The 14,685-nt window shown below is 44.3% G+C and overlaps 1 protein-coding gene across 1 annotated transcript in view; it reads right to left on the bottom strand.

Moving 5' to 3' along the window:
* LOC127616300 (tensin-3-like) overlaps nucleotides 1-14,685 on the bottom strand; it is a 42,400-nt gene that overhangs the window by 10,494 nt on the left and 17,221 nt on the right. Inside the window, exons 11-17 of the mRNA XM_052087814.1 lie at nucleotides 14,458-14,523; nucleotides 11,540-11,653; nucleotides 5,222-6,379; nucleotides 2,017-2,168; nucleotides 1,805-1,937; nucleotides 1,186-1,272; nucleotides 38-170 (exon numbers count right to left, since the gene is read on the bottom strand). Coding sequence (XP_051943774.1) covers nucleotides 38-170; nucleotides 1,186-1,272; nucleotides 1,805-1,937; nucleotides 2,017-2,168; nucleotides 5,222-6,379; nucleotides 11,540-11,653; nucleotides 14,458-14,523 — 1,843 coding nt within the window. The remainder of the gene's footprint in view (nucleotides 1-37; nucleotides 171-1,185; nucleotides 1,273-1,804; nucleotides 1,938-2,016; nucleotides 2,169-5,221; nucleotides 6,380-11,539; nucleotides 11,654-14,457; nucleotides 14,524-14,685) is intronic.

Here is a 14,685-nt window from a genome sequence, read left to right as displayed (position 1 = left end):
CACATATTTTTATATATGGAGCTGGACGGAATCCTACCCGTCTATCCGCTGATGCGACCCAACGATGGAGGCGGAATGTGTCGTATTTTGTATCCTGTGGCAGCTGATGGCGGAATTTGACACACCGTCATCTCCAGCATGATTGATCATCTCTGAATATCCTCGCAAATCTGCGTGAGAGACAAGAAAATGATAGAGCTGTTTTCTTTCCATTTTGTGTTCATTTGAATTGAAAGAACCCACAAAGGAAAGCATAGAAATAGCCATATAAGTGGGAAATATTGCCTCAGAGAAGAGCTTGAATTGAGTCCAATCAATATTGTGGCTTACAGGAAATGAAAACAGGAGTCATCAATCTTTCTAAAACTACCTACCAATTATTTCCGCCACAAATCGGATTCGATTGAGCAGACTGACATAATTAGGTAAAAGCGCAGTGTTGTTAAGCTTTAGGCGGTTTCTTTTTTATTCAGTTGTGCGCAGATATAGCGTTTGTATTTCCAACTGTGTACACAGAGAAAGTTTCAGACAGGGGGGAAGAAAGGTTTGTCTTTGTCTCATGGCTTCCCTGCCCCACAGTAACCATGGTAGTGAGACAGAACTGAATGCTGCCAGGATTCTGGCTTTGGGTGTCTCTGGTTTGAAGAGGCACAGCAGGGGCAGCGTTTCGTTCCCAGGCCGTCCGAGAGAAAGATGAACAAGTTTAGGCCACAATGAGTTAATGCCACAGGGAAGTTGAGTCCAAATGAATTACAAGACGGCAATACCAAATGTCTGTTTGTGGGCACCTCCAGATTTACAATGTTGCTGTGACGTTGTGTGCTAAACAGAAAGGCTGCAAACCAACATGATGAAAGGATTAAGTCAAATTTATTGAAGTCCTCCCCCCACATGCTGGTACGACTTCCTATCTCGGTGAGCAATCTGGAAGACAGACTGTCTTCCACATCACAGATAAACCCCACAAAACCAAATGGGTGTATTTTAGTCATCAGACTTGTATTGTCTAAAGAGATTTCACCATTGAGTGCAACAGAGAAACCAAAGACCATTCAGGAAATCGCCCCAGGTTTGAATTTTTTGTTTCGGTTTTTGGTTTCTCTCCCAAAAACATCATTGTGAAGATGTCAAGTCACAGAGCATACAAACGTATGCATTGCCTTGACGACATTGAAATGGACTTACCGTGATCTGTCCTGAAGCCTCCATAGGAATGAATGCTGGGAGGTGGTGTTTGCCGGAATGACTGAGTAAACTCTGACACATTTTTCACTGAAAAGACAAAAACAAGATATTTTTGTTGAAAGCATTTTTTGCTAAAAATCCTTTACAAAACCTGAAGGGCACCTAATCATCACTTCAGATCAGACTACACATCTTTCCAACGAGTTGTCAATCAACAGTGGCACTTGAACCACAAACCTCCATGTCCAAAGTGCTTACAGATGAGCTACCTTGACCGATTAGAAGTCAAAAGACAACATGGGAGAGGTTCACCACCCATTTCTACTGCATCGTTTAGATCAGCCTTCACAGAACCCTTCTGGTAGGCATATCCAACTGGCAGAAAAGCTTTAGACATACACTAGACTAGAGGGACTTTAACAGACTCCTGGTCTAGGAAAATGTTGGTGACGTGGAAATGTCTTGGCACCCTCCTCTGGCTCTTAACCCACTAATCGTTTTCTGAACCAGCGTCATACACTCGCATCAAGACAAACCAAATCATTGGGAAGCATCTTGCAAGAGTATTTTAGGTCAAAATAGTTCTCTTGCACATAAGGGAGACACTAACTCGACTCACCGTAGGGTGTAGGTGGCGATATTGGGAAGGCGGGTGTGGGTGGAGTTCCGTCGCACCCAGCTTCAACACCGCTGTCTGCATCTGGAACTTGCGTCCTGTAGTCAGCACTGTTACTCCTGCACAACACGGTATGCTGGAGACAAACAATATAAATGGTAAAAAGCCACATTGAACACAAAGCTAGTCGGGAAAAGCTGTAAGGTTGATCGTACCTGTGTCTGTGGTAAACGGGGTGAATGCGTCCTCTGGTTTCTGTACTCCTCTGGTCCCGTCCGCCCCGAGTTGCAGAACCTTGGGCGATCTGTGACGTCACTCCCTTGGCAACTCAGACTTCGTGTGACATCCGCTTTGTCGGACTGGCGAGCTGGACGGAGGAAGCGGTGGGTTATTAAATGTGAAATGAATTGCTCCAGATGTGTTTGGGTTAGCTGCTGGCACATTTGCGTCACGGTTCGGAGAATCTGCGGGTTCAAATCTTGGCTTTGGCATTCCTGTGTGGAGTTTAGGTATTTTCTGGGTGCTTGTGGGGGTTTTCTAACGTCACTACGCCTTCCTCCATTATTCCACTTTTTCCATATGTGTGTGAAAGCCTGTTTGTAAATAACTGGTGACCAGTCCATGGTGGATGTCACCTCTTGCTAAGACTCTAAGCGCTATAGAAAATCGGTGGATAGATGGATGTGCTTGAGTAGCCTGTTGGGAATATCCCTAATAATGGGGTGGCCCATGATCAGTCGAGGTTGTCGCCCACAGCCGCTGCAATAGCCTAAAGACGATGAGGCATAAAATAAATTGTTATACTAATGGATAGTATTGCAATACCGTCCACACTCATTATCTTTTCGTAAGTGAAAAGGGGCTTAAGGCATGCTGGCAGGTTCCTCAAAGGCTAATGCCTGCAGTCATGGTTTGAGAAGACAGCTGAGGAATGCTAGTGAGCTATCTGGTAGCGTGTGTATGTGCGGGTGGGAGGTTGCGGGGTCTCGCTGCTGTGACTACGCTGAGGAACGTCACTATTCAGCACTAGGGTGTTAATTTAAACCCTCCCCGTGAGCTCAGGACTGTCAGCCCCCCGAAGAATGCTAATGATGCCCAAGTGCTAATAATGGGGCTCATTAGTCGCATTGTCTGATGATTGACCAAGAGTTGTCAAGTCGCGGTGGTCACATTTTATGAACTGTCTGCTGTTGAGTCCATTTCTGTTTCACTAATCCAAATATAGTTTTAGGACATGAAGTTGTTTTTGCGTAAAAGCGATCAGAACTAAAAGCGCTAAATGAAGTTAGCAACCAACGTCTCTGTGTTACTCGCCAGGCTGACAACACCACGCAAGTAGTGGCATCATAACATATAACTGATTAAATTGAACCTCAATTTTTCCTCATCGTCAGCCTTTAAGGTAGCTCATTTTTTTTAAGTATCTAAACTAGCATGGTGTTTTTTTGTTTTTTTGGACTGCAAGTAAGAGTGAATAAAATAGAACAATCCATAACATATAAAGGCTTTTTTTCCACACGTTTTTTTTCCTCCCCCTTAAAAACGCCTTCTTGTAGCTGATATGCACAGACAGGTATGGCTTTCTTTGGACTCAAATGGAAAAATATTTGCCCGAAGGCTCACAATTCCTTCTCGGAAATTCCACAGGCCAACCATCATCTTTACCACCCTTTGCCAGCCACAAATACATGCTGGAGTTGTGATTCACACGCAGCCGGATGTGGATGACTGCCTTTTCTCTCTGCCTCATTAGTTTCCGGCTAAAAACACCAACTTAAGTGCATTGCAGCTGTCATTGACTATTCAAAGATTTAAGTGAGTGGAACCTAATAGCCTTGTTGTTTTTCTAGGCTGAATTTCAAAGAAGATGATCAACTCTGACTTTTCCAGTGTTGTGAACGCCACACTGAAAGCTATCAAGACACTTACATGCTGCCTTTGATTTTTGCGGCATCCACCACAGTGTTGAGCACAGAACGGCAACGGAATGATGCAGCTCGGCACAAGCTTGCCCATGTTTGGCTTTGGTTGCTAAGTGTCTGAATGGGAAGTAGCCTGGTGCCTCTTCTTGTTTTGGACATGATATAAGCTGCACTGTTGCAACGAAAGCCTCAGGCATTGCTTATAGCAATGAAGAAGAAGGACATCTAATTGAAGTGATGTAAGTGTGGCTATGCTACATCTTTGTACTGAAATCCCGTTTCTTTCACTTTCAACCAACATGGTACATTCAATGGAGTGGAGACCCCCCCGCCCCCATCACTTTTCTTTTTGACCATCTGATCAGTCTTGTGTGTGAGAGCTCAGGACACTAGGACACAATTGATTGATTCCCGCACTTTCTCTCTTCTTCCTCAGTTGTTTTCACTGCAGTACTCATTCCTGCAAGTCTCTTGCTATTGTCACTCTGAAATCACTCTGCCAGGGTCTCTCCAATTGGATGCAACTAGATGTCGTAACAATGTAGTTAAAAAAATGTTAAACATGAGTATGCCTGCCACGGCAGGGGCCTAACATCCTCATTTGCCGACAGTCTTTGCGCCGCAGTAGCACATACACAATGAATAGGCTGTTGTAATAAGGCTTTTAGGCATAGAAAACTGCACAATTTTGAGACTGTTGAACAAGGACATCAAACTCATTTGGGAAAAAAATATTGCCTGTACAACTTTAGCCAATAGTAACATTGAAGAATGTCCATCGAGCTATCCACCCATCCATTCTTTTTCTTTCCAGCTTACTCCAGCGGACTTCTTTTGAACTGATCGACGGTCAATCGAAGGGCTCATTTTGAAAAGGTCAACCATTCACACCATCACAGAGTGAGAAGTTTCCAAATTTTGCTTTGTTTCCAATTAAAAAAAAAATCCAAAAGAAGTACAATAGCAAAAGACACACGCCGAGGCCAAGAGTAATCACGCAAATGCGCTGATAATGAGAACAAGGAAGAGTGTGATGTCGGAAAAAGGAGACATTGGCTCTTCACCTTGCCAGGATTTCCTCCAAAGTGACTTTCAATTGCACCTCGGGTTTTTAAAACTACCTTAATCCATGTTGACATTGACTGATTTATTTTAACTCTTTAATGTGTAAAATATGCACAGACATACTCTTTGAGGAACAATGTTCAAAAAGGTCCCCCCTCCCTCTCCTCGTGTAATGTGCTGGTCCCCCTTCTGATAGCTATACGGGCAGGCCTGAACAACGCGCCGACCTGCGAAACTTACTGAAAACATCTGAAACAGCTGGCAGCAACCCTGCTATTTCTGCAACTCAAACACGCCGGGTTGGGAATGGGGAGGGGAGATGACGGCTGTTCACTCCACTTAACTTTTAAGGTATTGTAGCTTCTTCTACCTTCACCCCGGGTCAAACATATCACTTTATCAACATGGCATCACTGCGGTGTGACTCTCTTACCTATCTGCTGCTTGTTGTCCTCGCCGAATCGCAGATTGATGCTGTTGGAGCACTTGGAAGCCGAGCCATTTACATGCGCGCTGCCGTTTCTCTTGATGGAGCTGCTCTTGCTGGAGAGCGGCACAAAAGTGGGGTCCAGGTCCATGATGAGCTGGTTGAGCTGATCGATGGAGTTGTCAATGTCTATGGTAAGAGATTTGAACTCGTCATCTCGTTTGGTGTTGTTATTGTTGAGTGTTGCTTGCTCCTTATGAGGAGCTGTGTCTCTCGGAGCGGAGTCCTGCTGCTCCAAGGTCAGGCCTTCTTTAGGTGAAGTCCTCCTTTGTTTGTTCCCTTGGTACCTTTCTGCATCATTTCCATCCTCAGGCATGTAGATTAACTGTTGTGCGGCAACCATCTGTTGTTGGCGGACCCAGGACTGTGTGGAATAGCTTCCCTGTAGGTAGACGTGCTGCTTTGGCACAGAAGCGGTGCTGGGCTTGGAGGGAACCACGGAGTTGCTACCGGAGCCAATATGGCCCCTTCTCGCATCACCGTACTGTCTCTCAAAGTCCTCCATGGGAGAAGGTAGCGGGTGATGGAGCTGAGTCTGGCTTTGGCTTTGCTGCTCCTCTCCACCAGGACTCCCAAAGCCATCTGAGAGGAGGGAGTTTTGGCTGCTTTTATGGCAGGACGACGACAAGGTCCCAAAGCTGTCCACGCTATGCAGATCTTGGCCTGTAATGACCTCATCATCCAGGATGTCTGTTTCCCTCTCTTGAGGACCTTTTGAGGGATGGCCATTCATGTGCACTTGAGCTGGGATTATTTGATGCATGCCCACTCTTGGGGATGTATCATCCATCTCCTCCAGCGAGGGGTCTTCCACTCCGAATCCACTTAACAGCTGTTTGAGCTGGACTTTCTCCTGCTGGCTGGGACCCTGGTTGGAGCGGACGGTGGTAGAGGTAACGGCGGCGGACGAAACGATAGGTCTGTCTGTCCAGAGGGAGGTGCTAGACAGGCCCGAGTCGCTGCTGACGGAGAGGGCGTGATCGCTGTGGTCGGGACTGGAGGTGGCGGATGTGGTGCAGGTCCCTCGACCCAGTGTGGCCTCTCCTCCGTTGGGGGTCTTCTTGGTAGCTGCTTTGTCCTGGCTTAGACTTTGGGAGCGTATCACTGTCAAATAGGAAACAAAAGGTTTAGTGAAAGGGTAGTGAATGTGCTTTTAACTAGCCAGAGGAATTGTTCTTTATTTATTGGTAGCATTTCTGGAATCATCAGAGATTCGCAAACGTTGCGGTCCACTGAGCCTGGCTTCAGTTCTCAACTCAGTGATAATGTGAAAGTGAGACAGGATGGTCATCTGTCTTTATTTGTGTCCTGTGCGTGCCTGGTGACCAGCCCAAGGAACCCAGCTGACATTTCCCCAGTCAGCTGGGTTCCAGTTCACCCTTGAGCATGAACCGAATCAGAATCAGGATCAGATTTATTGGCCATGCAAGAAACATACTAGGAATTCACCTCCCAGCTACAACCCATTCAAAGGAACAAAGTCAAGACTGACATGCGCATGATGGAATGAGGACAAGCGGTATAGAAAATTGCTGGATGACTAATGACTCCAATATCAGTCAATGGAGCAAATACAGTACCTCATGAGGTTTTTGTTTGCTTTGTGGGGCATTGTCCTTTTTATTGCGGTAATTGGCATCCTGCCTGCAAAAAGGCAATGGAAAGATTCTGGGGTTTGGACAATTCCACCATTCGTGACCCATAGTGAAAATTGTGCAGATGCCATTCATTTGCAGTCTGGACACGGGGGGGATGAACATCTCAGGAAGTCTCTGAGACACTCCAGAAGTTTTCAATAATACGTCCCTTCAGTTGTGGCTCGACCCTTTTTCAAAAAAAGAGTTGCTTGAGCGATTGGAAAAGTTGGTCGCGAAAGACGGACGAACGTCAGATCTCTTTTTTAAAGACACCTTGGCGCCGTTTTTGAATTGTGTAACCATTTTGCACTCTGTTGCTATTGTCCCCACAACAACTCTTTGCCTCCCATCAGGCATTCCAAGGGAAAGAAAAACACCCTTGAATCCTAATGCTCAGATTATATAACAGACCTGGAGCGTCTTCTGCGTGTCAGACGGCTGCACGTCTTGACCTCTGCATTCCTCTCCCTGCTGTGATCAAGCCACCCTTCTCCTGCCGACTGCTCCTTGACCCTTGGCATATGTCCAAACAACCTCTTTAATTCTCGAGAAGCACGGGAGGTCAGTCATTTGTGGCCGGGCCGAGTCGCCATCCATCACTCCAGAGACATCGGGAGCAATACTAGAAGAATTCTGTCTCACTGCTCGTTTGACTTTTATGATTCCACTGAGGAAACCAAAGCCATACTTACCTCACTTGATCTATCGCCTAAAGTTCAAGCTTTTGCCTCACACCCTGGCCACATCTAAATAGCAGCCATGCATTATAATGCCCCCCCCCGACCCCCGCCATCTCCCCATGCCCACACTCCTGCTGCTACTCCAGTATGTATGACTTACCCCCCACAGGCACAGACACACTGGTGGGAACGTGCATCCGGCCTTGCGAAACTCGCTTGGCTCAGGCCTCCTCTCGCAGCTTTCCAGTAAATCCCTCTCGTAACATTCCAAGCAAGGTGCGAGCTGCTTTACAGGCAGATGTTTGCCACCTCTTTGCTGACCATCACTCCCTTGTCATTTCACTCCACTAAATACTCCTACCTTTTCCGCAACATGCAGGTGGGCGCACAAGAGAATCCACATCTCCTAAGAAGTTGATGAGCAGCAGAAGCCATACAGAGAAACAGCAGCGGACATCGCTTTTTCCTTGCCGGATAATGTTCAGGGTCAAAATCGCTGGAGTGAGTTCTTTCTCCAGCGAGAAGGTGAGTGTGTTTGCACTCCACACAAGGAGTGTAAAAGGTGGGGGGGGGGCTCCACATCTCCAAAAAAGGGCAGAGGAATGTAAACACGTGAGGCGGGGCTTAGGGGAAGGGAGAGGGAAGGGGGCGGGCCAGGGGAAAGGCAGTAACCAGACCTCCTGCCCTGCATCAGAGGGACTACCCCAATGGGGGGGCGGAAGGATCACAGAATGAAAACAACATTCCTTCCTGCCGGCTTTTCACTCTTCAGAAAGATACAGTACTTTTTAATTAAAGCGATTGCCCTCCACTTTTCACAAGAAGCAGCATCCTGGTAGTTGTCCTCTTCCCGCTTGTGTGTCATTAAATCGCATTCCTATCATGTATAGTGTACAATATCGTCCAGAAACAGATGTGGCCTACACTCAATTATGGGGTTGTGGAATCATGTTTGACCTTCATTATGGAAGGCTAATTCGAGAGCACTGAATCTCTTGCGGCGTTCTTGTTTGGTGAGTTGTGTCAAAAACATGCAATGATTCATGGAAAATATGTTGTCGTTGTTAGTTTGTACTTGTTGGTCTGCTTCTTGTGGAAAAAGATGTTATTCAAAAAGGAGGAAAAGTGTGTGACATGTCTTGTGTTGGCCATTTTTTTGGAATTTTCAGTTTCGACAGCAAAACATTTGTATCTGAGTTTATTATGTGACATCTGAATGGATCAAATGGTGAATTTGATGGACCGACTCGATCAATTAACTACCGCAGCTGCAATTTTAATATTCCATTTCAGTGTGTGCTCATAGCGGACGTGTGTGGCCTTACTTATTCCGTCCACTTTGAATGTTTAATTTGACTTCAGGGCAGCACAGCAAACTAGTGATAAGCACATCTGCTTCCCACTTATGAGGTTTGGGGTTCGATTCTGGGCTGCATGTTCTCCCACATTTAAAAAACGTGCATGTTATGTTTATTAAAGACTCTCAATTGCCAATGAGTGGGAAGGCTCATTTATCTGTGTACCCCACAAGTGAGTGGCGACATTACCAAGGTGTACCCTGTCTAGTGCTCAAATTCAGCTTGAAGAGGCTCCATTTGTTTGCAGCAATGGTTCCATTCAAGTTTTCATATGAATAAATAAATAGATAAATAAACGAAGTTGAGTGGAGAGGACACGAGTGCTGTAGAAAATGGATGGGCAGAATTTGACGATACTCCTCAGTGGCTCAATGTTCTGACATGCATTTTGCACACGCCATCCTGTGTATTGATGATGAAAAGATGATTCGTATGTTTTTCATAGGGACTCTTGCAAGATAAATGTGCTTGCTTTGGCTGGTGTGAAAGTGGGTCACCAAGTAGCGAACATGTGAAAATAGAACTCCGAAGGAGCAACATGATGCTAAAATTGTATGCCGCCTTGTCGCCTGTGGTCAGCCCCAAAATGATCCACAAGTGTCCTATAGCCAGCTCTCTAGAAGGAGGTCTGATCTACGACTACGCAAATATAGAATGCATCCTTTAGTCCCAAATTTCTCCGATTCCAACATCCCGAGTGTCAAAAACACGGACACTTGACTTGGAATGAGAATGCTGATCCTTCTCATTTCCTTCTCCTCTGCGACTATAGAAAAGTAGCGACTAAACAAAATGAAAGCATTGTGTGGTTGTCAAGTAAAATGAATGGCCCATTTTGACTGTATACTAAACTGTTTTTGGGAAGGGAATGCTTAATATTTTCTTTGCCCCATTCAAATTCAACCGGATTTTCAGAACATTATAAAATAAAGTGTGACTATCTTTGTGCTCCCTTCTCGGTGTTTATTATTATGAGTTGGCATCAGTTAGCAGAAGGACACCTTTAAATACCAACTTCCTACGAGATTACATAGCGTGTGATAAAAGAGGAAAAAAGGTACCGATTCATTATTTCTCCTTTTAAAACCAACTTTCAATCATTTCCAGCTGTTAGTGCCCAACAAAAATACCATTTTGTCAGTAAACACCCTCTCCAAACTCCTTTTAAATCCCATTCTTAATTCACACCTAGGGATAAACACACATTGGGACTGAATGGAGAAAAAAACAGCCATTGAAGTAAATGAGTTCTTTCTCCCCTGCCTCAACACACACCATTTTAGCACTTTTGTGGCAAACAGTTTTGAGACTTCCTCGGGCCGTGTCGCTTTGGAGGCTGTCAAAAGAAGGGGACGCCTTGTCTACTACGTTGCTGGGAAGAAGATGTCGAATTCTCACAAAGTCCCGCTCGGATGTAGTGTTTACATGAGAAAGCAGGGCTGTAAATATCCCACATGAATGCTCCAGAATCAAGTGGCGGGGTGGGTCGGGGGTCGGAGTGGTGGTGGCTGCGGTTTTGATCAAGTCTGCTCTTTTATTTTTATTTTTTATTGAAGGAATAAACATTTATGTGAGCATAACACAGGTCATCTTCATCAAACATTCATAAAAGCATCCAGTGACTCATGGGAATTGGGTGGATCTGTATCTATTCCGGGAGTTGTGAATGGCGCGGTTGCGTGGAGAGCAGTGACCACAGCGAGGACAGCACGCCGCCAGCCTCTGACTGCTGAAGCGCTACAGCGGGTATGCGATGGTTCAAGCGCAACTATTCATTTGAAGGAACAACAAAATAGAAAAGCCCTGAGAACTCAAGTCCCTGCCTTTGAAGCCGGCGCTCACATTCTTCACATCAACACTCCTCCCTTTGACATTACTGAAGCCATTGCGCGTCAAGTTCATTTTTCCTCTCTTCTCCATCCATCCATTTTCTACAGCGCTTGTCAGCATGACATTTGAAGCTGATCCGAAAGCCTATCTGAGCCGAATTTTGCGCAAGAGGCAGTATACGCCACCGTGGACTGGTCACCAGCAAATCGAAGGGTACATATCGACAAACACGAAATCACACTCATATCCACACCTATGAACAATTTATAAGATGGCGGAATACCGTGAGAAAATCCACACAAGCACAGCGCGAACACGCAGACTGAGAAAGGCTGGGGCAGAGATTCAGACCTAACCTCAAAACTAGAACGCATAAAGGCACGCTAAGCACAAGGTAAAAGAGATTTGAAAATGTTTTGAAACGCTGCTTAGCCAGTTGTGAATGATTTTATGGTTTAATGATGTGGAAGTTAGACCCAGGAACAGATTCATTTAATTTCTATTATTTCCTATGAGGAAAAGGCTTTGAAATCAGAACTTTGAGTTTCCAGTGTACAGTAGACGCCGCTATTTGTAGATAGGTCCACCCTATCTATCGATCGATCGATCTATCATCAAATTGATGAATCCCAAGTGCAGAATTGCGAAGTATGTTTGTTCCACTGCAACTTTGTGACGTTCGTCCTTAAGCATTCACACAACCACAAACGTAATATTTGATGAAGAAGGTACAGTATATATGTTCAGAGGAGTACTTACGTGCTCCAGTAGCTTCTGCTTCACACATGTTCTGGTAGGAGTCCCAGCGGATCAGCGGGTCGGCAGTATTGTAGTCCACAGTCACGGCCGTGCCGTTATGCCATCTGTCAGCACCTGAGGCCAAAAGAAACATCAAATCTCGCAATGACCTCCCTTCAGTACAATTTAGGGAATACTGTGCCGTAAACTCCCCCCGAAAATAATAAAACAAAGAGCAATGCAAAAGTCATCATATCCAACTGTGTTCAAATCCATCATCCATGTGTGCAGTTCCCATGTCCAAAGAGATTTATTTGTCTTAGACATCTTCATAAGAAAGCTGTATTTCATGTTTGCTTGGAGCCAGACGATTCATCCATGTCTGACACGGAGAGCATAAATCTCTTCATTTAAACAGACAAAGGACTTTGTTACCAAATTGTTCATGACAGTATTGATTTAACACTGTCCGGGACAGCGGTTACGATAGTGGACAGATTATCATGTTATCAGGTTACAGGGTGAATTCAAATGGTTAAATGCTAGAATTAAGCAATGGGGGAGACACTCTTTGTGACTTTTACTCAAATCAATTCAAACCATCCCAATTTTGCTCCTTTGTAGTGTCACTCCACCAGCTGATGATGAACGAAATGCAATTGTCAGATTTATGCCCAAGAAAGGTTTTCATGTTTACTGGATGTATGCCTTCAACTACGCATTCCAACACACATACAAATTAGAACTGAAGTTTGTTGTAAATGAACGACCCTGGTAAAAGCCTTTTTTAAAATGCCTTGACACTGCAGGGGTGTCAAACTCATTTTTGTCGAGGGCCACATTGTAGTTACGGTTTCACTTGGAGGGTCGATATGACTGTGAATTTTGTGAAACCATATAAATGTTTGACCACCTCCACATAGTACATACACAGCGAGTAACAAATAGATGCCTAACTAATTTTGACATCAGAAGTCAAGAATAATGGATTGTTTAAACATTGTGATTATTACATTATAGATGAAAAATTGAAATTTTGGTCCAGACTTTAGCAAGCATCATGGAAGTTGGCATGCTTGAATTGCTTACTCGGGCCATATAAAATGTGTCGGGCCACATCTGGCCCGCGGGCCTTGACTTTGACACCTGTGCTTTACAGGCATGACTGAATCTCACGATATTGTTAAAGTGTACCGTACGTTGCATTCGGTGTGTGTGTGTGTGGGGGGGTGTGTGTGCGCACACATACACACTTTTTCTCTATCTAGGCTCCAAGGAAGCACATGCTGGGCTTCGGTACCTTTCTGTCAGCACACTCAGGACTACATTTCGCCTCTGCAACATCCCACATCCCTTCATCCCCCCCTAGGGAGGCAGACCAAGGTGGTATGAACAGGGAAAAGGGATGCAGGGACTGTCTGTTTTCCTACATCAAGTTTCTTTCATTAGGTTGTGACTAAAGGAGCAAAGGGCTTTGAAAAATCTTTTGGAAAAAGGCGGACTGGAAATGGTCTGGAAACTTATTCCTCAAGAGTCAAACAACAACATGTGTGATGTCACAAATCTTATGAGACCTTAAGTTCGTGAGCGTCTAAATGATTGTTTTCTGTTTTCCTTTGGCTTCTATGTGTTCTTCACCACAGAATCAAGACCACCAATGGCAAGGAGAAAAATTGTGATGTAACCATAGAAGAGGAAATGAAAACATTGCTGTGACATAACATCCATACAGCCACTAGTAGTAGGACAAGTTAGGCTGTCGCTTACTTATAAAACAGCCATCGGGCATCTTCAAATGGTGAGTTGGTTGACCTCTTTTTATTCTTGAGTTGTATGAAACGTGTATGATTAGTTCGGCATGTTGTAATGACTTGTTTACCAAAAACATTGCCTGTGTCTAATAAAATGTAACTCCGGGATGGGGAACTTAAATGATGGAGGTGGCCAATTTTCCATCAGTGCCAATGGGGCAGGCCACACAAGACCACACAGTTCCTAACGAGACATGTGACAAAACATCTCTTTTTAAAAATGAGCAAAATCTGATTGGTGCGCGTGTCCGTTTCTTTTGTGAACAAATGTATGTCACAGTACCTTAATATATTTCATGCTCAATCCACGTACAACGATCTAACTTTTGACCGCAACGTGTGTGAACAATCTAAAAATAACCACATCCTGTGATTCCCCCTCTGCCTCCCCCCCTTCTGTCACAAAGGGCTTTCGTGCAGAAAAATTACTATTCAAGGAAGGAAAAAAAAATGCTGAACAGCATACCAACATTTAATGCAAAATCTTACTCAATTTAAAAAAACTAAAAATGATTCAGGCACCATGTTTGCCATGCATGTCATTCCAAAAGCACAAAAAAAATGTATTTGGCCAACTCATATTGTAAGTGATGTCTGCCATCGAGTGGTCACTGATGATATTCCAACTTGAAACTTTACAGCGGGACCGGGCCACCCTCAACACTTCCTTTGCGACTGATTGTTTTGTAATTAGAACAAATTACCGTATTTTCCGCACTATAAGGCACTCAGGAGTATAAGGCGTGCCTTCAATTAATGGCCTATTTTAAAACTGTTTTTATGTATAGGGGATTATAAGGCGCATAGAATAGAAGCCACAATAGTGGCTGCAGTTACATTATGCGTCCACTAGATGGAGCTACGCTAAACGGAATACGATATAATACAATACCGCTTTATTTATAGAGGGCTTTCATAACCTCTGCAGCTGTAAAAAAATAAAACAAAATAAAAAGCACTTTTCAGAGCATTTAAAATACTACGTCGAAGAAATCTGAATATTGATCCATATATAAGGCACATCGGATTATAAAACGCACTGTTGGCTTTTGAAAAAAATGGAACGTTTTACAGTGCGGAAAATATGGTACCTTTTTTTTTTTTTTTTTTTAAATAAATTCAACTTACCAGGAATCTTTTCCGGTCCCTCTGAGAAAACTAGCTCTACTTTGCCGTATTCTGGAAATCTGGAATCTGAAACACAACAAAATGATGCCATGAGCATGAAGAGACAATATTCTGTTTCGGGGATTGGATTTGTGGAGAAGATTATTGGTCTTAAAATGTCAGGAAGTGAGAATTAAACCCGATGTGCTCCTTGATAAAGGAGACGAGTCGTGACCTGTTGGGGTTTTT

Source organism: Hippocampus zosterae, chromosome 15 (assembly GCF_025434085.1).
Source record: "Hippocampus zosterae strain Florida chromosome 15, ASM2543408v3, whole genome shotgun sequence".
Taxonomy (NCBI): domain Eukaryota; kingdom Metazoa; phylum Chordata; class Actinopteri; order Syngnathiformes; family Syngnathidae; genus Hippocampus; species Hippocampus zosterae.
This window is presented reverse-complemented; position numbering and strand designations above follow the sequence as displayed.